Source organism: Colletotrichum phormii (assembly GCF_030913505.1).
Source record: "Colletotrichum phormii strain CBS 102054 chromosome Unknown BDP81scaffold_2, whole genome shotgun sequence".
In the NCBI taxonomy this organism is placed as follows: Eukaryota; Fungi; Ascomycota; class Sordariomycetes; order Glomerellales; family Glomerellaceae; genus Colletotrichum; species Colletotrichum phormii.
The window spans coordinates 1,917,648-1,942,743 of NW_026851444.1; the positions used below are offsets into that span (position 1 = coordinate 1,917,648).

The 25,096-nt window shown below is 51.9% G+C and overlaps 5 protein-coding genes across 5 annotated transcripts; 3 read left to right on the top strand and 2 right to left on the bottom strand.

Moving 5' to 3' along the window:
• Window positions 1-594: 594 nt before the first annotated feature.
• BDP81DRAFT_389709 (haloacid dehalogenase) lies at window positions 595-1,440 on the top strand (the record flags this gene model as incomplete). Its single annotated transcript, XM_060587304.1, has 1 exon — window positions 595-1,440. One exon carries the CDS (start codon window positions 595-597, stop codon window positions 1,438-1,440), a length of 846 nt encoding a protein of 281 aa, XP_060450692.1.
• Window positions 1,441-7,117: 5,677 nt separating this feature from the next.
• On the bottom strand, window positions 7,118-7,816 carry BDP81DRAFT_86434 (uncharacterized protein). The gene has a single exon (XM_060596406.1). It carries the CDS (start codon window positions 7,600-7,602, stop codon window positions 7,204-7,206), a length of 399 nt encoding a protein of 132 aa, XP_060450693.1. The 5' UTR covers window positions 7,603-7,816; the 3' UTR covers window positions 7,118-7,203.
• Window positions 7,817-13,588: 5,772 nt separating this feature from the next.
• BDP81DRAFT_445423 (ras-2 protein) lies at window positions 13,589-14,470 on the top strand (the record flags this gene model as incomplete). The annotated part of the gene is made up of 2 exons (XM_060591949.1): window positions 13,589-13,693; window positions 13,853-14,470. 2 exons carry the CDS (start codon window positions 13,589-13,591, stop codon window positions 14,468-14,470), a joined length of 723 nt encoding a protein of 240 aa, XP_060450694.1.
• A 4,413-nt stretch (window positions 14,471-18,883) lies between these two features.
• Window positions 18,884-19,307, top strand: BDP81DRAFT_416221 (uncharacterized protein). The gene has a single exon (XM_060589512.1). It carries the CDS (start codon window positions 19,042-19,044, stop codon window positions 19,213-19,215), a length of 174 nt encoding a protein of 57 aa, XP_060450695.1. The 5' UTR covers window positions 18,884-19,041; the 3' UTR covers window positions 19,216-19,307.
• Window positions 19,308-20,313: 1,006 nt separating this feature from the next.
• BDP81DRAFT_86542 (uncharacterized protein) lies at window positions 20,314-21,442 on the bottom strand. Its single transcript, XM_060596407.1, has one exon. The coding sequence runs from the start codon at window positions 21,127-21,129 to the stop codon at window positions 20,458-20,460; it is 672 nt and encodes a 223-aa protein (XP_060450696.1). The 5' UTR covers window positions 21,130-21,442; the 3' UTR covers window positions 20,314-20,457.
• Between the last annotated feature and the right edge of the window lie 3,654 nt (window positions 21,443-25,096).

Genomic DNA, 25,096 nt, shown 5'->3' on the forward strand with positions numbered 1-25,096 from the left:
GATTTGACGCAGTCCACGGGACTGAATTGCACAGACATGTACTACAGTTAATTCTTGATAGAACTTATAGACGTCTTTTAGCGTCTGATTTCTCACTCCCCAGCCTGGAGGCTCTCGTCCACGAGGGTTGATAATTGGTGTTTCCGATGAAGTCATTCCCTTGGCTGGTTTTGACTACTGTTGATGATGAACAAATGCAGTCTTCTAATGCCTTCAGTGCATCTCAGATTATTCAACAGGTATGGGATATTACAAAGTCCCTAAGCACATGTTTCCAAGTCTGTCTGACATTCTCCGCCGCCCGGACTGCCCGAGCGGGACCCTGTCTTACCGCGGCCCCTCCCGGGTCCGAGGAACAGGCGGGGTTCGGGACGGATCAGTCAGCAATCCGACCCCGCCTCGAAGATTGATAACACACGACTGCCCTCTACGCCCTTTATACTACAACTGCTCTTTTGTATTCACTCAAAGCTTGGTTCATTCATAGCTTTCTAGATTTTTCAGTAAAAGATCTCAGCAGAATGGAGCGGAAGTGAAATCCAGAACCATCCCCCCCAATATCCAGAAACTGCCGCGCGAATTGTAGAAGAAACCATGTCCGGCATAGCAGGCGACCTCCCCAACATCAAAGCAGAGAACCTCCGCGACCTCAAAGCCCTGACGTTCGACGTCTTCGGCACAGTCGTAGACTGGCGATCCTCGGTGGTGGACGAACTCACCTCCCGCGCAAAGACCAAGCTCGCCTCCTCCTCCTCCTCCTCTTCCGACGACGACACCAAGGAGAAGCTAGAAAAACTCGCAACCACAAACTGGCCCGCCTTCGCCCAAGAATGGCGAATCTCCTACATGCGCTTCACGCGCGGCTACGTGCCGGCCCAAACACCCTGGAAAGACATTGACGCGCACCACCACGACAGCCTCGTCGAGCTTTTGCGCGGCTGGGGGTTGGAGGGCGTATACTCCGCCACCGAAATCCGCGAGCTGAGTCAAGTATGGCACCGTCTCCGGCCGTGGGCGGATTCCGCAGAGGGTTTGCGCAGGTTGGGCGGGAAATACGTAACCTCGACGCTGAGCAACGGGAACAGGACGTTGTTGGGGGATTTGGATACGTTTGGCGGGCTTGGGTTCAGGAAGATTTTGTCGGCGGAGGATTGGAGGGCGTATAAGCCTAATGAGGCGGTGTATGATGGCGCGGTGGAGGTTTTGGTTGGTGGTGGTGGCGGGGGCAAGGCGAGGGAGGTTGCGATGGTGGCGGCGCATTTGGGGGATTTGATGGCTGCTAGGGGACGGGGGATGAGGACTGTTTATGTTGAGAGGCCGGAGGAGGAGGATTGGGAGGCTGGGAGTGAGAGGTATGAGGATGCCAAGGGGTGGGTTGATGTTTGGGTTAAGGAGGGGGAGGGTGGGTTTGAGGAGGTTGCGAGGCGGTTGGGGGCTTGAGGGGTGAACTAGGTTGGACATTATGGGGTTCAAAGACGTGAGATGATTTTGAACCGTGTGAAGAAGTGTACTTTGAAGCGATTTGGTTGTTGTGGCGCAGAGGGCTCAGGTTAGGCTCACAGCACACGTATCATGCATCGTGAGGGAGTGAACATAGTAGTCGATGATGAAGATGCCAGGATGGAGGTGATACAAGTTTGGTTCTGGAAAATAGTCATTCGAACATGTATAGATCAGCTTGCTGGCGACATCGCAGGACCTCACGCCCCGAAAGAAAGTCTGATATAGGACCTAGTTTTTAGAAGAAGTAACCAATGGCCAACAAACCCATATCCATTGTATGTTGTTGACACCAAGATTTGGATATAGCAGCAACGATGAAGTGATTTTCTTGTTGAAGACACCAGATAGTGCAAGACTCACTATCGTTCATTTCCTGACATTCCTTCAAATTGTTATTCACGGCGTACTCCCATGGCCTTAGACTTTCAATCACATATTCGAGTTGTTCTTCATACTCTTGAACGTAAAGTGAGATGTAGCCCTGGAGAACCCTGCCTTCGCCGGGTAGCCCCCCCCCCCCCCCCCCCCCCCCCTCTGACATCCCCTTTTGGTCCATAGTGCAAATTTCATGCGATCAGTAGTATGTTAAATAATGAGATTACCGGTTATCGCCCCGTGCCACATCTGGGAGATGCAGATGGGCATTTGTGTGCTCAACAAGCATCTAATCAATCAAACCGCCATGAAATATTGGAGACGTGTTCGGTTAGTTTGGCACCGTCGAGTTTCAAAGACTATAAATGGTACCGTTGGTTTGAGTAAAGTAGCGAGGGTGAAATGTGTCCTAGAACCTGGCAGACACGTCTTCCGCAGAACTGATCACCACGATTTGAGCTCCCCGGACCACCCCAACAAGTAAGACTTGATAAGAGGAAAAGACAACTTCAGATTCCCCACCCGTAGCTCGACTACTGCTGAGAAGTATATATAGCGGCAGTGAAGTTGCTTCTCGATATATACATTGCCAAACGTCAAAGCGCGACGACGCAGGTGTTGGCCGCCTCATCAATGGCTGTCAGACCATAACACCGCGTCCGTGGTTTTGGCTTGAGCTGCCCGTCCGCCTTCCACATCTACGACTGTCCGCATATTGAAAAAGCCCTGACATCTCTATACGCCTCTCTTCGCTGGAAGTATATTCATCCGGATTACATCAGGGACGGATGAAGGAAAAGTGGGCGTTGGAAACGATAATGAACGGGTCTAGTGATCTGAAGGATCAGTAGTAGCTAGTCGGTCAACATGAGCAGATATTGTGCTCTTGTTCGAAGGCAGGGCATTTTTGCTGACTGTAGTATGTCATTTCAACACTGTCCTTACTACCAGAATGCCAATTTATACTAGAACTCGGACAATTTGTCGGGACTAACGAAGACTACTTGCATTCGCTTCTCAATAGCCCAGCATTCTGGACATATCACCTTACCATCAAAGATTGTTCCTTACGCACACACAAAAGAGAGAGCCTTGCCACCAACTCAGAAAGCTTAGTCTTAATATACCATCACACCATCACACCCGCTCCGCTCCAAGACCTCTCCACTCTCAGCCGCACGAAAGAAGGACCAAATATCCGTACCTGCTTCCTGCATCCTTCCTGCAGGAACCCCCTCTCCTCGTATAATTCTTTCTTGGTGGACTTGGTTCCAATGTCTCACAGCCATGTCAGAAGGAAACAAACAACCCCCCCCCCCCCCTCCCGTAAACGTCAACGTCAAGTAGTGAGACCAGGGGTGACAGATACGAAGAAAGCGGCAGATCTGCAGAGCTGCATACACACATTCGAGAAGGGCTGCCCTGCCCTGCCCAACGACACGGCGTGTCCGAACATGGAATGTAAGGCTGTACGCATTACGTCCGAGAGAGAGAGAGAAGTCAAAGATAGGGCAGAGAGGTGAGAGCCAAGCAAGAGCTCGTGTGGAGAAGCGCGGATAAAGACGAATGAGAGGCAAGGTAGATGTCATCAATGGCCATGCTTTACGGACGTAAACCAGCCAACGTTTGATGAATCGTCCCGTCCCCGTAAACGTGAGCAAGCTGCCTAATAAGCTGCGCATCCATCACGGCAAACTGTCAATATACCTAGAAAGAAAGCAATTACGGACCAGCAGCACCCTTGGTTGTGTAACATCCAGATGCTAATTCCAACCTCCCCCCCAGCCACGACGACATTCGACTTGGCCTCATCTCCGTCTTCCAGCAACAACCACCTACCTTGGTCCAAAGACGATCGGGTCACCGCCGCCCATGGAACGTATACCAGAGACCCCGTGAAGAGGTCTACAAGAAATACGCGACGTAAGATCGCGCCGCATCGACGGCAACACACACACACACACGTAGGCGGTCATCTCCCCGAGATGTTGTCGTTCTCTAGTTCGGAGGCCCGGGCGTCCGGGAGAACACCCCCGTGCACCGCGGGTGGTGGGTAGCCGTCTGGTGCTCGGAAGGCGACTCTACACGGAGGAGAGGACCCGAATCGGACCTTGAGCGCCAGGGGATGGGGAACCGATCAAATTTCCTAGCTTTTCCCAGCTTTCCAGCGTTCAAGCTCATCGCATCCCACACTAGCCCCCCCGGCTCAAATCGTGATATCTCGATTTCTGATCCTGATGTCCAATCTGAGGTGATATCTTCTCGTACCATCTTTGGGGTGTTTGGAACTGTCTCCATCAGTGGGAGGTTATCCCCAACCGACAAGGTATGGCATGGCTGTTAGATGGAGACGGAGACTGGTCTGGACCACTAGACTGTGATATGACTCTTGGAAATGATTCCACCGGCTCTGTGAAGAGGCTCATCAACCACCGACTACGTCACTTGGGTAGGTAAGGCGTTACAACATCTCTCTCTTCTCTATAGCTTCGCAAAGAAGATTGTTAAAACTGCTGTATTGACGTCCACTCACCTGGTACCATCCAAATACAAGCAATACTCACCATGAATTCCGATGTTACAACACTAGTGCCAGTACGAAGTTCGCGAGTGTGAGGTGGGGGGTATGGAAGCGGTGGGATGCCAACTACCACCATCTCCATTCTGCCTGTGCAGCAAAGCTGTTCCCTACCCTAACCACCTCCCCCTCTCCTGAGCTCGTTTCTCCAACAAACCTCTGGGACTATCTCTCTCTTTCTGTCTCCAAACATTAATCCACCTCGAGGAGTGAGTTGACATCAGTAGAGTGGTAGTTTGGCTTTCCTCGCACGTTACCACAATAAACATCTGAATGGTCGATTCCCCATCAAACCTCGGCAGTCGAAGCCTTGAAAGGCCTTGGCAGGGCCAAAACGAAAGGAAAAAAAAGTATATCGGAAACATGAGAAGGACGTGGCTATACAAACCCCCTATCATCTCCTCGAACAAAAAAGTTGCGCAGTACCGCGTTGTTGTCATGTATGTCATTATGCCTACTGTTTTGCAAATCCATTGGGCGGGTTTCGTCGTGTGGTTCGCGGCTGAAAGGCGGTTGTTTTTCTTATTCTTGTCTCGTCATTTCTTTTTCTATCCCGTCCTCCGCCCCCCCATGTGGCCCTCCTCCGCGGGCCGTTACACGGGCACAGCCGAGCCATCGCCATGCTAGGTCAGGGGGTTGGCTCTGTTACGCTTTCGCAGCCGTAGCGCTCATCTTGAACTCGTGTTTCGGATTGAGATGTTGGGCTTAGGAAGGGGAGCAGGTAATTTCGATCCCATTTGGGACCGAAAGGAAATTGAAGGATGTGAAAATATTACGTTGTTGAAAGTATTTGCCGGCAGCGCACACGGCGTTGACAAAGTTGGGAGGGCGAAATTGTGACTGCCTGTATTCCAAAGTAAGACAGATTAGATGCTTAACCTTATTGTTAAGCCGCGATATGGGTCTTGTAAGTCTTTCTAGTGCGCGTTTTGGTGTTTCGAGGCCTCTACTTCCGGTACAAGTCGATCATCCCAAGACCGTCCGGTGATATATAGCGCCGGATTCACTGCTCAACTTCAAGCATCCCCCGATTCGGGGAAACCAGCACTTGTTTCCGGATGATAGAATTTGGATCCAGGGCAAGCTCGTTTCGCCGTGTGTGTTTCAAGATAGCGACCTGCCACCCACGGCTGCGAATTCCCTCCGCGCCTCGTGTGACGACTGACGAGTTCACTACAACGAGGCAGGCAGAGCAGCGCTTCTGACAAACGCATGCCCGTATTTCTTTGGAAACCTCTGCCCGAGCTGAACTGTGAGCCATGGTAGACTCAAACTTTGGAAAAGGTTTCGAAAACAAACAACCTTGTTGCTTCCTCTGGATGAATGAAGGGTATTGAGCCGGGCCGGGAGGCCGTCCCAGACTTTCATTTCCTAGGGCCTCGAGAACCCCCACTCTTGTGAACATCATCGTAGACACGTCACAATGCTGTGCATACGAATCGTAAGGGTGGAGACCATTTCGCCTTTTCCATAGGGTTTGCCAGTTTCTGAACATCTGTTTCCCGAGGCCAGGTGTGTTTGGGTCGACCGTCTCCCGCCAACGTCTGGCAATAGAGATATATTTGGATCACGACGAGTGCAAGCCGAGGACACATTGAAGGGCGGGGGAGTCATCCGATTGGATGACTCCAACTTCCACGTCGTGTTTGCTTTCTATCCGGGCGTGGGGGACAGATAGCGGGAATCGAGGCGTCTCGTTACTCCCCATCCATGCAGTGTGACGGCACAGACAAAGTTGTCGATAGTTCATTTCCTGTGCAATTCGGGAGTCCGGGAGGTCACTATTCTTTATTTAGCCCAACTGAATTAATGGCACGGTGAGAAGCGGAATTGATGACAAAACCTAGGCTAGAAAATTATAGCCTTCTCAGGTTCCTCGCTGTCGTTTCCGCTACCGTACTTCGAGCGTTTGGCAACGTTGTTTCGTCTAGAATGAATGGTAGTAGAAAATCTAAGACGACGAAACTGTTGGCTTAGCAGTCAATTTTGTTCCAGCGGTATCAAACTGACTAGACCCTCCGGCTCATGACCGTTGAGTTCCAAAACAATTACCTAGACATGAGTGGTTCGGTCATTGAAAGTGACATCGTACCTGTCCTTAAATGTGACGGAAGCCGAGGAAAAAGCAAGTTGACACAGGGGGCGTGAAAAAGCAATCAGTTTGTCGGCTGGGCGCTGGCCTGATTCGGTGCCGGCCATTGGTCCTCTCAAATATTGACCGTTGGCCGCTCCGGTCAACTTGACGACCAGGCTCCGAGGGCGTGCCACCAGAGAAGCACATCATGAGAGCGGATTCTTCGTGCTCTTGTCTACCGGGACGGCAAAGACTGCCGACAACGGGATTACAAAGACAGAACGAGCTCCGGATAAAAGCTGGGCCAATGCAGGTTGAACGGGGCCGTGTTGCCGCAGCCGGGAACTAACATGGTGTGCGGCATGCTCAATACTTTGTTTTGGAAGTGAAGAAAGCGCGAGAATCTCATGCGAGCGAGCCTCTTGCGGAGCCCGCCCCGGAAGACTGGGTCTGGCACGAGGCCGGTGAGACAGCGGCTCGGCAGAGAGACGGGTTGAGACATGACTGCTTGCGTTGTGTACGCTACCCTATGTCCGTAGCACGTCGTTCCATGTACGTACGGCCGAAACCGAAGATTGTGCCACGAACAATCTTGGAAGCCGTCATCGAAATAGGATAGATAGGTGCTTGAACTCCAATGTGCTTATTCTTACTTGCACAGACTGCTGGCCGTCTATATTAGGCGGTCGAACACGGCCACAGTCACAATGGCTAGATGACGTCGAGGTAACTGGTCCGGGCGTCTCGTCTCGTGATGTTGATGTGCTGCGGAAGCTATCTGGCGAGCAGCACCAGAGATGATCCTGTTTGCAGGGCGGGCCGCGGTCGCCGGGTCGCGAGAATGGGCCGGATGAGCATATGCAGCTGTTGCAAGGGAGAGCAAGCATGATGAAAGTTTTTCCCTTTCGTCTCCCCTCTGTCCCGATTCTCTTTGCTGAATCAATAAAAATCCGACAACCAACCACCACCGAGAGAGGTTCGGAGGTGGCTCGGGCAAGGTGAAAACAGCGGTTTGAAGAGATGGAGGGGTCGAAAGGCCGAGCGGTGGTTGGAGAATGTGGGCGGTAGTCATTGATGGGTACCGTCTGGATACCTCCGATTGGGCGAGGCCGCCGCCGCCGAGTGGGGTGTCGTCCCGGTACTGCCTTAGCGGCTCCCAATCGTCATCCTATGTCTGGATCTTACGCAGTAGCTAATGCCTCAGGCGCAAGGAGATAGAGTCCACAGAGAGTGGCAGAGAAGCACAAGGCACGAACTATACGGAGTACGAACGTAGGCCTCCCGACCCCAGCCGTTCTGGCAGGCATCACAGCATCTAAAGGTTCGGTCAGCACCTTGCTGGGCGAGGGATCCGACTTGGTGATGGCCCATGGGAGTGAGAACGGGCGGATGGTCTGTGAGGTGCATGCATTACTAGTGCCCATTGTGGGCATCGGTGGGCAACGGTGGGCAACTTTTGGGGAGCCACATATGAATTGCCCAGTAGGAACTCGGGTCCAGGGCCAGGTTTTCAACAGTGGCATGAGCGGTGCGAGTCTGCTGCTGCGAGCGAATGGTCAGCATCGTCAGGCAGAGGTACAGATAGAGGTGGCAGGACTGGTCGCAGGCACGTTTTTTTCTTCTTTCTTTTCTTCTCTCTTCTCCGGCACGTGCATGAACGGGAGCACGCTTGTACGTCTCCAATATGCCACCTGTGCTGCGGGAGTTCGTACGCCGCCGGCTTCGGTTGCCTCAGATGCCTGTGACTCAAATACCTTTCGCTGTTGATGATGCTTGATAACGCGTCGTCTACTATACCGTCGGCATGAACTACTAAGCTTAGGTCGGTAGCTTGGCGGCCAACGAGCTGACGGGACCAGGCACATAAAGCTGGGGTAGCTACCCTAAGTATCGGTAGAGAGCTAGGGTCAGTAGGTTAGATCACATCATCAGGCAATTAATGAAGCGATTTGTGGTGAAGAAATGGTGGTTTGGAGGGACCAGGCTGGCCTGGATCTCGGTCTAAGGAAGGGTTGATCTCTTCCAATCATTGTCAATGGCATGTTTGCCCTGCTGGTCCTAATTTGAGGTCCAGCTCCGTGTCCAGGCCCGGGACAGCTCTACCTCCCTCGTCGTCTACTGACCACTAGTCGATTGACCTTTGACTAGGGCGGGTCGGATACAGATACCAGACCGGGGCAAGCAAGTCTATGGTCCGGACGGTTAAGCTTGAGCTGGATTTTTGCGATAGTGTGCGTTCGTACGGAGTAGCTGCAGCTGCCAGGCATGTCTAGCAGACCGCAAATACTAGGCAGGCACAACGAACATGGCTTGACTTTTCTGTTGTTGGTCGCATGGGCTCTGCCGGGGAGTGAAGCCGCTCAGCGGCAGCAATGCGAAGATGACCGCCTGGATGACCTAGTGGGCCACTTGGAGTTACGAGATGAAAGCATCGGGTGCAGTGTTCAGCTTGTACGGTGTGCCGAATGGAATGCGGGAGGGCAAGAAAAGCCTCTTGGCGAACATGAATCGAAATACAAGAGACGCAGATGCAAAGTCTGCCGTTGGAGAGCTGACCAGAATTGGACCAGGTATATTCGTATCGGTGTCTACCGTTCGGACGGGATAGCCTCCGCCACGACGGTGTACCCACCTCATTCGCGAGGAAAAGAACGAACGGTGGCGTACGGAGTACATCTGCCTCGGTCAACTGGGGTAGGACCAACTTTGTTTCTCTGTGCCACAAGATTCTGTGTCGGCCTTTGGTGATGGCACCGGCCAGGACAAGATAGGACGAGTGAGTACAAGGCAGAGGACAACCAATTTTGGAGAAGCTACAGTGTCCATCAGTAGAGAAGGGGGACAATGAAGATGTACAGCACCTTTAAAAGTTAAGAAGGGAAAAAATGGTGTCTGGCTTGTCTGGCCCGTGAGTGGCATGTGTGAGTGGGCAGGCGCGAGCGGGAAGATGGGCTGTTGCGTCAGCGCGGGCTGTCAATTGGACCCAAGACCAGCCGGTTCGTTCGTTAGGACAGCCGCGCTAATGTTGGGAGGAGGAAACATGCAGCTCGCAACCCGCAGCTGCAATCGGAGCCCAAGCCGGCGTGGTGTCGTTGCAGTCAGTCCTGGCCAGACAAACGTCACCTTGCACAGGGCAGGGAACCCCGTGGGCCGTATCCGTAGCTCGACTCTCGAGAGCTTCTCTCCATCGACATGGTATCATGGATCCGTAAAGGTATGGAGGAAGGTATCTGACCGCGGCGAATGGAGGGTAGGGTGGCAGTGGGCGGTTGGCGTGTGTTCCCGTATCCGCCGAGTCCTCGTCCTCGTCCACGGCATACGGACGCGAAAAGGGTAAATGCACCCATCCGTTGCTGAGCCTCGCCGTCTTCTGTGTCGCGAGGCTTGTTTGCCCAGGGCACGCGGCTGGGTATCCATCTCCATAGCCGTCTGTACTTCATGTCAACGTCCAGGTTGAAGGCGGGCTCGCAGCCTCGTACTTGATTCAAGAACCTAGTGCTAGGTAGGTACATGTATCGTATCCGCAGCTTGGAGACGCTCGTTGTGGCTGTGGCAGATGCTTGGTTAATACCTAGTACCTTACCTCATGGAACTGTTTCTCCTCCAGCGTCACCGGGTACATCAGCCACTTGGTTTGGAGGCGGCCGTCCGGTTTATGGTTTGCGGTTTACGGTTTACCGTCGTGGTTTCAAGCTCGCAGAAAATTCAACGCATACGACTTGTTATCAATCTGTGACGTGATGCTGGGTACTGTGTACCTTCTTATTGGGGTGAAGTGCGTGCTTGGAGGAACTTGCCAGAAATGGGTGCTAGGAGACAAAACATTAGGAATGGTAGGTACGAAGTGAGGCACCTTCCTCTACTAAGGTAAGACACCTCACCTAAGGTAGGTGTCCGTACCTTCCTTACGGATCCCTTTTGAACAATGGAATGTAGGTTCCTTCCATTCTCATGATTGAGATTGGGGTACGTACCGGTACGGTACTGCTCGGGACTGTCATTGCAGCCTGTCTGCATTTTGTCTGCATCCTGAGGTGTTATTCACAAGCAACCCGTTCCTTCTCTCCAAATGGAATGCAACCTGGAACCATTCGCTACCTGCCGCGCTTGAACTCGGCGAATCAGAAAATTTATCAATCAAGAAGGGGCAGGGGCAGGGGAAAAAAGGAAGGCACTACATCACCAGACACAGATAGGGTAAGGAAATTGACAATTGTATTGATACCCATCTCTGGCATCATGATCAGAGAATCACGAGAAGAAGAAAGGCATGCTGCATTGACACAGCCGGTAGGGTTGCCCAAACAATGCCTGATGAATCTGTCTCGCTACATCCTCCCAGGTTGTTGTTGTTTTGGACGAGGCGGTTGCAACTTGCTGGTGGTTGCTGAATGTTATATCAGGTGCGGATACGTTGCCGCATTCCAGGTCCATCGCTTTTCGTGCTGCGTACCCGTTCAAACCGTTCCTGCTATTTTGTACCTACCTTACCTTACTCGCCTTTCCGTACGTGGTTCGTACATTTTCTGCAAAAGACATCCCAACCCGGCCAACACCGTCCACTATCCGCTCGCCGGTTCACGGGTTGAGAATTGAAATCTCTTTGCCCGCTGATTCATTCCTTTTCCCCCCTCACCTTACGTCTCTGGAGAGAAACGCTAACGGTACGTTTACGCATCCATCTCACCTTTGCAATCCCTCCCCCTCCCCTCGTGTGCTGGACCGAGCGCATGCCAGACAGCGTCTTGCTGGTCTCCCGTCGCCGGCTTCATCCTTGATCAATGCCCCTCCTGCCCCGTTGATTGCCCTGCTGCCTCGCCTTTCCCCCTCCAGTCGTCCATACAGCTCAATCCACTTTCGTCAGCGCCTTCTCCTCAATCGGCCCAGCCCATCCCTTCGCCAATCTGTGGTCACTGGTCACTAGAGGTGTAGGTACCAGTGTGGTCTATCTGTATCCTATCGTCGGATATTGGAATCTCCCTACTGCAAGTCGAGGCATCATTGAAACAGGAAAAGGAGCGAGAGAAAGACATCATCATATCTCCATACCGAGATAGCTCGTGATACTGACTTGGAGCTAACTTGGAGATTTGCCCAGTCGCTGCCGTTTGATTCGCTTGAATCAGCATTCTCCAACTCCGACCGACGTCTCAAGACGAACCGAGCCGACCAGAGCTTGCCCTTGTCCGCATCTCGGAGGGACGACGACGCTGCCGGCATACCGTGACAATCGCCAATCCATTATCCACGCCAAATCCCGACCCTCGTCTTGCGGATTGCGGATTGCGGCTTGCCTCGCCCTCAATATCCCCATATCCTTACCTGGACCTACCTTACCTCTGCGCAAGGAACCAGCCGCGACTAAACGATTCATCGAGGTCGGACCACTACTTCGTACACTATCGTCTTGCGATAGCGTACGAACATCCATACCTACACTAGGTACTCTATCATCCTCGCACCATACAACAAAGGTACGTTCTCCGACGCGACGCCAGCACCAACAATCCAGGTACCCTGCCCAGTCCTGCCTTACCTTACCTCACCTTACTGCATACGTACGCGACCAAGTACTACGCTCCCTCGAGAATACGTACCGTATCGCACCGCACCGCAACCCTCGCCTGCTTCTGTCTGCTTTGCGCCGCTGGTGCTGCTGCCGCTGCCGCTGCCGCCGTCGTCGCTGTTACCAACAAACCCCAACCGGCCGGTGGAATTGGGACTGCTTGCTGTGGCTCGCTCGCTCGCTCGTCTCCAACCCGTCCCTGCACCCCTGTCCCCTTGTCGACCCCCCTCCCACTCCCACTCCCACTCTCACTCCCACTCTCGCTGCCACTCAGTCCCCTTCCCCGTCCCATCCCGGCCAGCCCAAGTCACGGCGGATACAGAGTTGGGTGGCTCGGGTTGGCGCGTGGAGGTAACGAGGGTTGACAGCCTCTCAGGAGAAGGGCGGGCTAGCCAACAGTCGGCTGTGCGCCTCCGCTCCGCTTCGCCTTTATCCCGGTATCATCCTTCTCCCTAACCCAAGCATCTAACACAAGCCCAGGTACCAAGCTAGACCCGCCAGTCCAGTCAGTGTCTGTCATTTCTCCACACCTTTTGCCCATCCGAGAAGACGAAGAAGACGACAAGACGAGACGAGACGAAGGAGAGAAAGAGAAAAGCAAACCAAACCAGCCCGAGGGTCAGACAGGAGGTCATACGGCCTGTGTGCGCGCAATCATCCTGTACTCGTACATACATACCTGAGGTGGCCTACCTAACTCCTCTTGCACCAAGCCCGCCCGCACCGATTCGCATCCGCAGCGCGACCGTGTGCCAACCTGTCAGTTGCCAGTTGCCGGTTCAGCCCAGCCTACCTTAGCCCCGGCCAGGCCAAGGCAGAGAGAGAGAGAGACGAAGAGGAGGGTGAGCGAGAGAAAGAGAGAGAAAGAGAGCAGGGACAGACGGCATCCACCGATAGCAACCCCTCCCCAGTCACAGTGCTGCGTTGGTGCTTGCTGCTGCCGCCGCTACTGATACTACCGCTGTCGCTGCTGCTACGTACTAACTGGCTTGTCGGGTCCAGTCCGGTCGATCCAATCCACCAGTCTGCTGAGGAGAGAGTCCACTGTCCACGTCCAGGGCTCGGGCTCCAAAATCCAACAAGATTTGGGCTCCTACCTTGCTCCCCAACTTCCTGCGGCCACCACCAGTCCACCACCACAACCACCACCACCCTTCGGCCTCCACTACCTACCACTCACTGCCACCAACCTTGCCTACCTTACCTACTTACCTACCTGTGTTACCTTTTTTTTTTTTTTTTTTTTTTTTTTACCTTGCCTATTCTATCATCGATTCTCGACTGGCGGTCGTCGTCTTTTCCTCCACCACCACCACCTTCATACAACCACCGACGAACCACCACCACCCACTTCGCGTTCCGCCCCCCGCGAATCGCCCCTCTACCTCTGCTTCGCTTTGACTTTCGCTACTCATCATCAATCGAGCGGCCTAATTCAACGACACAGATTCGACTTCTTTTTATCGTTCTTCGCCTCCGATAGCTGCCCATCATGGCAGGAAAAATGGTGCTGTACAAGCTGGTGGTCCTGGGCGACGGCGGCGTGGGGAAGACCGCTTTGACAATCCAGCTTTGCCTGCAACACTTCGTGGAAACAGTAAGTCGCCGCTCCCATCCATTCCGTCTCGCTTCGCATCGTCACTTTCTCTTCTTCGGCCGATCGTTGAGTCCCTCGACCCTTCCCCAAAATCCATCCTTTCCCCGCTGCTATCGCCGCCAAGAGCAGCCTGCTGACCGTGCTTTCTACCGAAAACAGTATGACCCCACGATCGAAGATTCGTACCGCAAGCAAGTCGTCATTGACGGACAAGCATGCATGTTGGAAGTTCTCGATACTGCCGGCCAAGAAGAGTACACAGCCCTTCGAGATCAATGGATACGAGACGGAGAAGGATTCGTTCTCGTCTACAGCATCTCATCACGATCTTCCTTTTCACGGATCAAACGGTTTCATCATCAGATCCAGCGAGTCAAGGAGTCATGTGCATCCTCACCGTCATACCCAGGCTCGCCAATCTCTGCAGCCAGCCCACAAGCGCCCGTGCCCATCATGTTGGTCGGCAACAAGAGCGACAGAGTCACTGAGAGGGAAGTTTCGACACAAGAAGGACACGCCTTGGCCCGCGAGCTGGGCTGCGAATTCGTCGAGGCCTCAGCCAAGAACTGCATAAACGTCGAGAAGGCCTTCTATGATGTTGTCAGAATATTGAGGAGGCAGCGACAGGCCGCCTCGAGGCCGCAGCCCGGCGGACGAAGCAGCACCCGGCCCATCAACGGCGATGCAGGAGCGAGGTACGACGACAAGGAGGGTGGCGACCGCTATCGTCGCAAAGTAGGCAGAAGGGAAGGGAAGAGTAAATGCGTCGTTTTGTGAGCTCGCCCGCAACCTCGACTTTTTATTCCCCCCACCCCCCTTTATCGACGGACTTGTTCGGATCCATGGCAACAACCCCGATCCATTCGATTCGCAAATCCGACGGGCCCACTGCCGCGAGGCAAAAGCATTTTCTACGTCACGACTTGATGATTGCCAGCATTAGAGAAGCGCTGGCAAAGGCTTTCACAGCCACGACTATTGGACGTACGAGATCTCGAGTTCTGCTTTGAAGACAATTCGGATATTTTCCCTCATGTCACGGATGAACAACCAGCTCCTCATTGGGCGAACGGCGCACGAAAAGAGAGGCATATTCTGGGGCGTAGGTTTCTTGAGATTCAATCAAACCTTTGGGCAGACTGGGAGTTCATATTTTTTTGTTCATTCCAAACAACACATGAGGGCAAGCTGGCGGTGTTATAGGAGTCTTTCTTACAGACCTTTTTTGACGTCTAGTCGGTCGCAAAAGAAAATGATGCCATGTATCTGCACACTTCCACTCCCGGATTGTTCATATGTTTGTGGTTTGGATTCCTCACATGGAACATTCATATCCGCGCACGCGAGCTGAGAAGGAGGTCTGCCTGGAGAAGGAGAGGCTGAAGGGCTGTGGCAGATGGGAGGAAGCTCTAATCTGTGTATACCGAAACAACACTTGTTTTCCTAGCTGCAGCTTGCGGCTGGAAGTAGTTACTTTGGGGAGGTAGCCCACAAGAAGGTATTGAGACTCTTTGTCGGACGTAGTTAGATATCCGGGATAGGCCTACTTGTTCCTCATTGAATCTACATTATCCGCCCCATCCATCCTTGATTTTCCGATCGTCTTCCGCCCGATGCTTGATTTGCCGTAACGGCGCGCCTTACCGGAGAACTTAACCACAAGTGGACGTTGCTATTGACGAAAGAGCGTTACTTGGTGAGAGATAATCATGTATGTATCGGGGAAAGCTACGTCGTATCTCAGAAACTATGTCGTTTTTTTTCCTTCCTTCCTGGAGAGATGCTTGGGGAGAGGAAGTTGGAGAGAGGGTCTCGGAGGAGAAGCGGCGGAGGATCCATGGGGGAGGGTAAGGCAAGTGAGAATCTTAGAGAGGGACATCTCTGGGCGCGAGACGTGCGCGCGTTGCCTGCCTTCTCTGCCCGCCGTACCCCGCGATTTCCGCTCCCTCGGGACTTTATTCTTGAATGAGGGAGGGGGGGGGGGGGGGTGTGGTTTGTAGTGAACGCGGACTCTGTTTTTTTTTTGAGAACGGTTTTTTGGACCTTCAGGGGCAGGCAAAAAGGTAAGGTCACGTAAGGTAGGTGTGGCGAAGAAGCCAAGAAGGATAGGAAGGGGGTATCTACACTACGGCAGCACGTCCCGGCAATGAGGATGGGGGATGATTAAGTGAAGCATGATGTAGAGAGAGAGAGAGAGACACGGGGTTCTGGGAGTATGGAAATGCCGTTGAGGGACGGGCGTGACGGGACCGTATATGTTCCGCCTGTTCTCCAAGACCATTGAGATTGGTGGTTTTTAAAAGACTACGTTTTTTTGCCAAAGCCGGGCCTCCCGGGGAGTTTGAATGGGGGCGGGGGGAAGACGCCCGAATAGAGATATTACCTTGTTCAAGGGGAGCTTTGTACGTGTGTGTTTGGACGGCTTGGCGGCTTTTAGCTTCTCTCCGGGTTTTCCTGGGCTGTGTTGGGTGGTGTACTTACCTTTTTCCATTAGGTTGTCTGATACCTCCTTTGAATCCTCTCACAGTGAGCATTGCAAAGAGGGGGAGGGAAGGGGGGGCATACTCCGGCATGGACGGGCAACACGGAAAGGTTCAGGTTTTGGGGAAGGATACGGGAAGAAGGGGGGGGACAAAGGATGCTATTCGTACCTTAATGGTGTCTGTCTTGTCGGGATAGGGAGGCATAGGGTAGGCGAGAGGGGATTTTTGGATCGGGGGGTTCTAGACCGATCCATGTTGAACTGCTTCGGTCCTTTAGATTCTATCTCACGGTTTATCTATATTGGCAGGCGTACTCCGCACCACGTACTACTCTCGCTGTTCATTCTCAGCTGGATTTTAAAGATTGACGATGAATCAAAAGGCGAGAGGAAGTGTGACGGAAAAACAAAAATGAGGAAAGAGTGACTTGATGATGCGTTTCGACTAACACTTAGCTGATCCTTGGGGGGGGACGACGTTTCGTTTCTTTGCTTTTCCGCGAAGGGGATTCATAAGCAATGAAGAGCAAGATGAGAAGAAGAAGAAAGGGCTTATGGGATGTAGCTTCGGACTTTGGACCGTCTCCGCGAAGAGGGAAAGGAACAGAAGAGGAAAAAACAAAATACAGCCACACTTGAGCTAGTCTTTGTGTCTCTTTTGTTGACAAGACGGGTGGTGGTGATAATGGCATTGTCCCAACACGCCCGCCCCGGATGGGCTTTTATTTCCCCGGATGTTCCTATTTTCTTGGGGAGACGGGGAGACGGGGAGACGGGGAGACGGGGAGATGGGGAGATGGGGAGGCGAGATATACCGGTAATAGATACCTGCTGGGTACGGGCACATGCTTTTTTTTCTTTTCTTCTGTTCTTGTTTAGTGTAGCGTTTACCGCACGTTTGTTTTTGCTAGCTTGAACGACCGAACGGTTCATGTGGTGGGTGGGAGATTGTCTTTGAAGGCATGTTCTTGTATGGATGTCTGTCTGTCGCGGGAGAATACAAGACGAGTTGTTCAATTCAGGTGGGGTATGGTGTGTGTGTGCGCGCACCCATTACCTCTCTTGTCGTTGCCGGCACTCCTACACATAAAGACACACACACACACACACACAGACGGGCGGAACGGACGGACCGTATTTTTTTTCTTTTGGTGGTCGATAGTGGCGCGCGCTGTAGGCTTGGCTTGTCTGTCAAACTACCTGACTACGTGCCGGGGAAGGGGTCCAGGTGCGGGAGGCTAAGGTAGTTTGAGTGTGTGAGTGAGTCTACGGAGTATGTGTGTGCGGTGGATATCTCTTTTTTGGGAAACTAGCGACGAACGATGGGTTGGCGCTTTGCAGATGGGGTCCGTGGGAAGGGGTGCTGTTTAGTATACGGTAGAGCTCTCCCTCATTCTTCCTGTTAATAATGATATGGGATGGGCGGATCGATGAGTATTCCTCCCTCCTTTACGAAGGAACATAGGGCATAGAACAATTTATTCTTCTATAAGAGACTCTAGTATAAAAGCTTACCCTCTTTAATATCCGCCTATTTAAATACTAGTTTTATAATATCTTTAACTTTAATAAGTACTTCCCGACGTTACTATCATAATATTTAAAATACTAAAATATTTTTATTACTTTTAAATTATTATTAATAAATCTTAAGCTTTAACTTTAAGATATAAAAATTATTACGTACTTAATAACTACATTTAAATATAAAACATTTAATAACAAAAACTTATATAAATTTAATAATTTAATAATATTTATTAATAAACTATAAAGAGATTAAATTATTAATTAAAATAATATCAACTGTTTTTTATTATTAATATTTTAATATAAAAGACGTGATTTATTTAAAATATTATTTAAAATATTTAAAAAGATAATTTATTAATTTCAAATATATTTATAATTCTTTAAGCTATATATTCAGTAATTAATGTTATAAAGTATTATCTTATCTAAGGTTTTCTTATTCTAAGATTGTTAAAATTAATTATAAACCTAAATAATAAAGAGCTTTTTTTAACTATTATTTTAATTATCCTAAGATCTTAAAGTTTATCTTAAAATATAGTGTTTAATAGTAATTAATAGATTCTATAATAGTATAATTATTCGATATATTAATTTTTATTTTATTTTTAGTTTATTTTTTTGCCCCTTAATTAGAGGCAGGGAGGCGCAGAGATGAGTATTCCTCCCGAGTCCTTCTCTTAGTAAGGCGTGGTTTATGCGTCCCCTTTTGCGGTTCACTCGCGGTTTAGATTCCCGGGGTTCGCAAGAGAGAGAGAGAGAGAGCGTGTGAGTGGAGAGGGCGGATGGAGGCAGAGGGAGAGTTGGGAACCAACGGCAAGCGCCTTGGCCCCGATTAGCAAATCATTCATGGATGGGGGACGTTGGAGAATCGATACCATCTGGGGGTGAAAAGGCAAGAACCTCCAATGTAGCTGTCATTGGGTGATTGGAGTCGTGGTGGGTTGGAGACGGATGATCCGCCCTTTGGACATTCGGGCGAAGCTGTGAGGGCCGAGGTGTGCTTTGTGGGTTCGAACTACACAACATACTGTACCTTCGAACGTGTGATGAGAAACAGACCATGACGGGTGAGTTTGAGGGTGTAGACTAGGCTTTTGATGATGAGCGGGTCTATCCGCCGAGCTTCTTTTCTTTGTCTTTTGGATAGTTTCGAACCCATGGTTTGACGATTCTGTGGAATAAGCCAAACTTCAACCCTGTGAGGCTAGATGTCACGGGGGATGGGTTTCGAGAGAGCATTGAGCTTGGCTTTTCTCCTCTTCCTTTGACCGGTCACCGACCAGACCCGTGGGTAGATTCGGGAGAAGAAAAAGCGTACCCTGACGTAAGGATGAGGGTGGTGATGAACATTGCATGTATGTATGAGCTAGTCGACGTGATTCCCTCGTCTCGAGCAGCACTACCTAAAACTATGTGTGGTGGCATGGGGAGGGGGCGTTTGCGAGCGGGAACGGGTTTGTCGATAAGCAACTCTGGGCGCAAAGTCTATCGCGGGATGGGATGATCATCTTTCGCCCTACGAGCGTGTTCCAGTGACCAGTGTCTATATGTGCGTGATCCTGCCGGCCGGTTTGCTTTTTTTTTTTTGTGCTTTTTACCTTTTGACGATGCGGCTTTCTTTACCCGGTCTGATGTCACCGGGTATCAAGTTCTCATGACAACCCACGTTCCCATCGAGCGCACTCGAGAGGGTGTATACGATTTCCTCTCCTCTCCGTGTAAATGAAGAGCGCTCTAGATATCGGGGTCTGGCAGGGTTGTACTGTCTACATGCAACATATGATATGATGCCAAGTTTGCGTGATGCTTCGGTATTGATTCGGGCTATATGAAGTAACTTCAGAATTACTCAGGTGCAATTTGCTCGTCCAGTGTGTCTCTTCCTGGCGCGCCGATCTTCACTCAGACAGGCGGGGCAAAAGACTTAGCCATGGACAGAGAGGCTCTGTGCGCGTTCTTTGAAAAAAGAAGGGGAAAAAGCAGCCTCAGATGTTCTTCTACGCACGGTCCACGGCATTTGCTCGTGTCTCTTACGGGTTCTGGCTTTCAGAAGCCTCGGGTTCAGAGCAAGGAGCCAGTAAGCTGGACCTCTCATGTCGTTCGTTCCATCGCTCCACAATGACATTCCCAAGGGAGGGGAGGGGAGGGAGGTTGTTCTTCAACGACTAACGGATTCTTGCAGCGCGTTGCATGCATTGCAACCCTCCCCTTCGTCCATATCGCAACCTCTTTGCTTCAGCGCAGTGGCCAACAACACACTGTTCTGCTTCTCTCACGCGCTAAGAAGCCCTTCTCAAATTGTTACTGCAATACGTACGTTCGTGCTACCTTACTTACTCATGGCGATGGTCGAAAGAGGGAGCGCAGCTCCAAAACCCCTCATCGAACACGGACCTCTTTACGGACCTCTTTACGGACCTTTCACCTCTCTCTCAGTCTCTCTATCCGTTTTGTATAAGCTATCCGTACGCAAAGGCCACAAAGAAAGAGGGGAAAGGGCACATCACTGACCCATACGCAGACTTCCCCTCAAGGGTCCCCCCCTCTTATGCCGGCACTGCTCAGGTAGGAGAAGGGGCATCTCGGTGCTCCATGCAGAAAGAGGGCGTTTTGCTGGAGACGGTTTTGACAAGAAAAAAGGAGTCCCCCCCCTCTCTTCAAGTTACGCCGAGCGGAGCTCCAACATGACATATCTTTTTTGGACGGGCGCACGTACAAATACAGCGAGAAAGCCACAGAACACGACTCAAGGACCCTGCTGGAATTCTAGGTGGCCAGGTTTGGATAGAGTAGAAGGGGATAACTGATGGTTCTGCTCTAGTTTCCACCAACACACACCCTCTCTCCCTCTGTATGCACTGCCCTTCACCGAGGAAGGTGGTTGGGCGTTCTCCTTTGACCAGGAACAGGCTTGAACATGCCGCGGATACACATGCTCACGTACGAAGGGAAAAAGTGACCGCCCTGTCATTATCCGTAAGTGGAACATTTGAGAAACGGAGAGACACCGAGGCAGAGGACAGACGTCAAGAGAGTCCGAGCCCACGGAAAACGGGAGCTGGACCCGGCATCCAGTCCATGCACCCGGAGGAGGGGCCGGGTACCATTCTGACAGTTTGGGTCGTTGCTGATCTTCCCTCTTAGCACTGGTCGGTTCTTGTGGACCGGGGGGAGGGGAGATTTCGAGCAGCAATTGGGGAGTAACGGGGGACGGGGACGGGGACGCGGGAGGAGAAGAGAGTGAGAGCGACGGAAAGGAAGAGACGCATGTCGTCGTAGACTGTTGTTTTCCATCCAACGGCGGCTTGTCCGTTTCCTTCCTCTCTTTTTTCCCTTTTCTTTTCAGCCGTGCCGAGGAGGGGGTGGTGCTCCGTCGGGTAAATCGAACGGGAAGCGGTTTTTGAGCCGGTTGCGCCATTATCAGGATTGGGTTGGGGTTTGGGTGACCTCGCCGCGAGGGCGATCCCCTTTCCCCACCTCGGTGAGTTTCCCACCGAAGCAGAGGATTCGGGGTAATGGGATGAGGTTTCCAGGTGAGCGGTCGGTGAACAGGACCGGTGATTGGTCCCCATCTTTGACGACCATGCTGGGTTTGTCGCCGGTTCGCTTAGACGAAAGGGAAACCTCACAGGGGGGGATGGGGGATCAACTCTTGGTCCTTGAACCAACAACAACGCTGCTGTCTTGTCCACATCTTTCCTTTTCCCTCGCCTTAAGGCCTGTGTCCTATTAGTCTGGTGGCCTTAGGTCTTGGGTTTCCCATGATTCCATTCCTCCGCAGAGTATCATTGAAGACTCTATGCCACCCGCCACCCTCGTCTCGTTCCCTGAGCATTATCAGAAGCAAAAGTCGGCTTCTTTTCTTCCTGCAAGCCCTCTTGGCCGGCCGCCGGCCGGTTGTTGCTGGCCTGATAAGTCCTTCTCTTTTTCTGAACTTACACTTCCGGCCCGACTCCGGGATCAGATAATGGGGTTGGGGGAAGAGCAGGGAAGACAGGAAGAAAAAAAAAAACACGAACCAGACCGGGATCCTGCATTATTGGCAGAAGATCCAAGAGCCAGACGTCCGGGTTACGTTTCACCGCATTTCGCTCCGAACGCATGATCTCCGGGAGACGTCGTTTCTCATGTTTCTCGTCCCCTTCTCTGCAGGACCGGGAACTTGTCGACATTGAAAGAAGTGTGTCTGTACGAAGTATTCGTACCCACACCGAAGGGACCCTTGAAGTTTGTATTGAAAGATGGGTAGCCACTCGATAGTGGCTGGGTTCCCCGTTCGACAAGGGGAAAACCTCTTGAAGAGTTCCAGAGTTATCACGTATCGGTGTGCTTGACTCTCGAGTTTTTGGTTGCGGATCAACAACGGACGGCATTCGTACCCGTTCGGTTACAGAGCTGGTAGATGAGTATCTCCCCTCTGGAGTTTGCGCTTCTAAACTGTCGGTTGTGAGCAGTCCAAGAGTCGCGCTCCCAATTGTCAGGCAAGAACAACTGATGATCGGCATCTAGACCTTTAGACCGTTGTCTATTTCCTCTTTGCCCAGTCACCCTACGACCTACCTATCGCCCAATCCGGTCCCTGTCACTGTTCATCTTGGACCCTAACGTGACTTAGTCCCAGCCGTCGGTATCGCACGCAATCTTTGCGCTGTTTTTTTGTTGTTGTTTTTTTGCTCTCATCTTCTTAATCTTCCTTTCTTCCTTCTCGCGCATATTCCTTCGCGCGAGGGATGGAACGTTGTTTTGCGTCCTTTTTGGAAACATTGAAAGATGGTTCCCCCCTTCAAACTCCCCGATATGGCAGGTGCTTCGCAACCACTTCGTCCTAACAACTCTCACCAAGTCCCCATAGGCAGCAGCAGCTACAACAAATCGGGAACCCTGGAACCGCTCTTTGGTCTTGTAAGGATTCCGAGTCAGGACCCTTGCCCGCTCAATGCGGCGCGACTTTTGATTCCTCAGTGGTGTGGTCCGTGTGGTGTGGTGCGTACTTGCGAAGAAAGAGGGCCCGCGGAACGGTATGTGCAGTCTCGCGGGTTCATGGTCAACCACCACCACCGAGTTATCGAAACTACCGGGACTTCTATCGCCTTCCCCCGTCCGCACGAGGGATTGGGAAGGGGGAGGGGATCATGGATGGAGCAAGAGAGCGGCGGCGGCCCTTGCTAATGCTTGGCCCCATGCGTTCCTCTCTTACGGATCTCGGACGGTGCCTGCCAATCACCGCCCTCGGGGCTCAGCTCCGGCGGCCAGCTATTACGCGGCTGGGCGATGGGATCAAACGGGAGGCCTGCCTGCGCGAGGGAAAGGGAAAGCACGAACGTACGGCTGGGAACCTGGGACGGCTTTTCCCCGGGTTCGCCAAGTTTGTGTCCCTCCGGCAGAGAAGGGGTGAATTGCTCCAAGATCTCCCTCTCCCCCGGCTCGTTGGAGTCGTTGGGTCTACTTGGCATGAACACCAAAGGGCCGTCATTCATTCCCCCATGTTTGTTGCTCTGCTGCCACTGCCGTTGCCGCAGGACTTGTCTTGCCCTTCCGGGTTCCCTTCTCCATGAGTCCATCCCAAAGTTCCAAACATCTCTCGCTCTCTCTCTCTCTCTCTCTCTCTCTCTCTCTCTCCAATGGCTCCAACAGCCGAACCGGGAAACGTAACCGTCCGGCAGATATTGATCACATATCTGTTCCGGCGGGAGGGTGGAGTAGGTAACCCAGGACGAACAATACCGACCCAGTGTCTGATGTTCTCCAAGGAGCCAACGCGAGGTTGGGAATCGTCTCACGGCCCTGGGGAAAACGGTCAATCGCTCAAGGGTCTCGGTCTGCTAGGCTGAACTCAAAAAGTTACGGCATAATCTTGCCTGTTTGGACTAGTTCGGGCTGTCGACGACGTCCATGGACGATGGCCAAGATAGTGCAAATCGAGGCAGGTCTGTTTTCAACTTGCTTTTCTCGCCCTTCATCTAGATCTTTACGTATTCTATCTCCCGCGACCTGCCTCACCGAGAGGACGGTCGCACCATGGGCGATCATCCTGCGTGGGGGCAACCGGGGGTGGAGGTTAACCGTCTCACGGGAATCCGACTGGGTCCTGCTCGTGTGTGTGTGTGTGTGTGTGTGTGTGTGTGGTAGCATGTAGAGGGGAAGGGTAGTGGCCCAGAGCCGTCGGGCAAGCCCGCTTGGTGGTGTGGCGCCTCGCCTCGAAACTGATGGAGCGGGTGAGGCCGACGCGCGACACGATGATGGAGGGAGCAGCGATGGCTGATATGCCCCCACGGCTCCGGGCGTACCTTGGAAAAAGGTGCGACCGCTGGACGAGCGTTGTACGGGGCTTACACCGGTATTGAAAATGGGGAGATTCTAGATCTGGTTTACGTCGGAACGGGGAACGTTTGCCGACGCCGTGTCGTTCGGTCAGCGTTTATCTCCACTTCATCGCTTGAACGGCTGAGTCGTTGACGGTGAAATGAGGAATCGATGCCAGGCGGTAAGGAGCCTCTAAACGCGGATCCGGAGGCCGAGAGGCGGGTATTGGCGGGAGTCTGTTTGATCGATCATGGATCACGGTCTAACACGGTGAAAGTCTTGGTGCCGAGGCGTATAAGTTGCCAATAAGTGAGCACGAGCTCCTGCTCACCAGTCGGAACACTGCATTACAGGGAGGTCATTAACAATGTTCTGATGTGATACAACCGTGATGCTTTGATCGGGCCCGCAGCGTCCTCAGCCTGTTGGGCTGAAGATATGTTTTGGCGCCAGTAGCTTCGGGCATTTTCTAGATTCCGAGAAATACGAGGAGTCCATCATCCTGTTATGATTGTAGGATGAAGGTTCATGAAAATTTCGGCACATCGTCAGCCGTTCCGTGGCTTGGCTGAGGGATGAAGTCGAAGGACTGGGGAACCCGAATACATGATTTGTCGAGTCTTTTGAACTGGATATAGAATACGAAAAAAGCTGCCTAGGGGCCTCATAAGTTCATTGGACTTTGCAGCTTGAATGTCAAAGAGTCTGACTCAATGACAAATGAATCTTGATTGAAGACCGCGTCATGGTTAGTCCAGTGCTTTATTATTCCCTTGAAATTGTTTCCATAGCGTAAGATGTCCGGTGGTACGAGTTGAGCTTCACTCTGCTTGAGGGAGAGCCCGGTCAACCACCTCCATAATCGTGTAAGAGAGACCCAGACTTTGACAATATAATTCTTCCCATGTGTTTCTTTTGACCTCGCCAGGGAGCATTCCTTAAGCACTCACAAATTACAATAGCTCTGGACTAAACTTGATCAACTTTCAGATTCTAGTATTGAGGCTGCGCTACATGGGCAGTATTGAATAACGTTTGCTCAGTCAAGACATACTCCATGTGACTTGATTATGTAGATATCG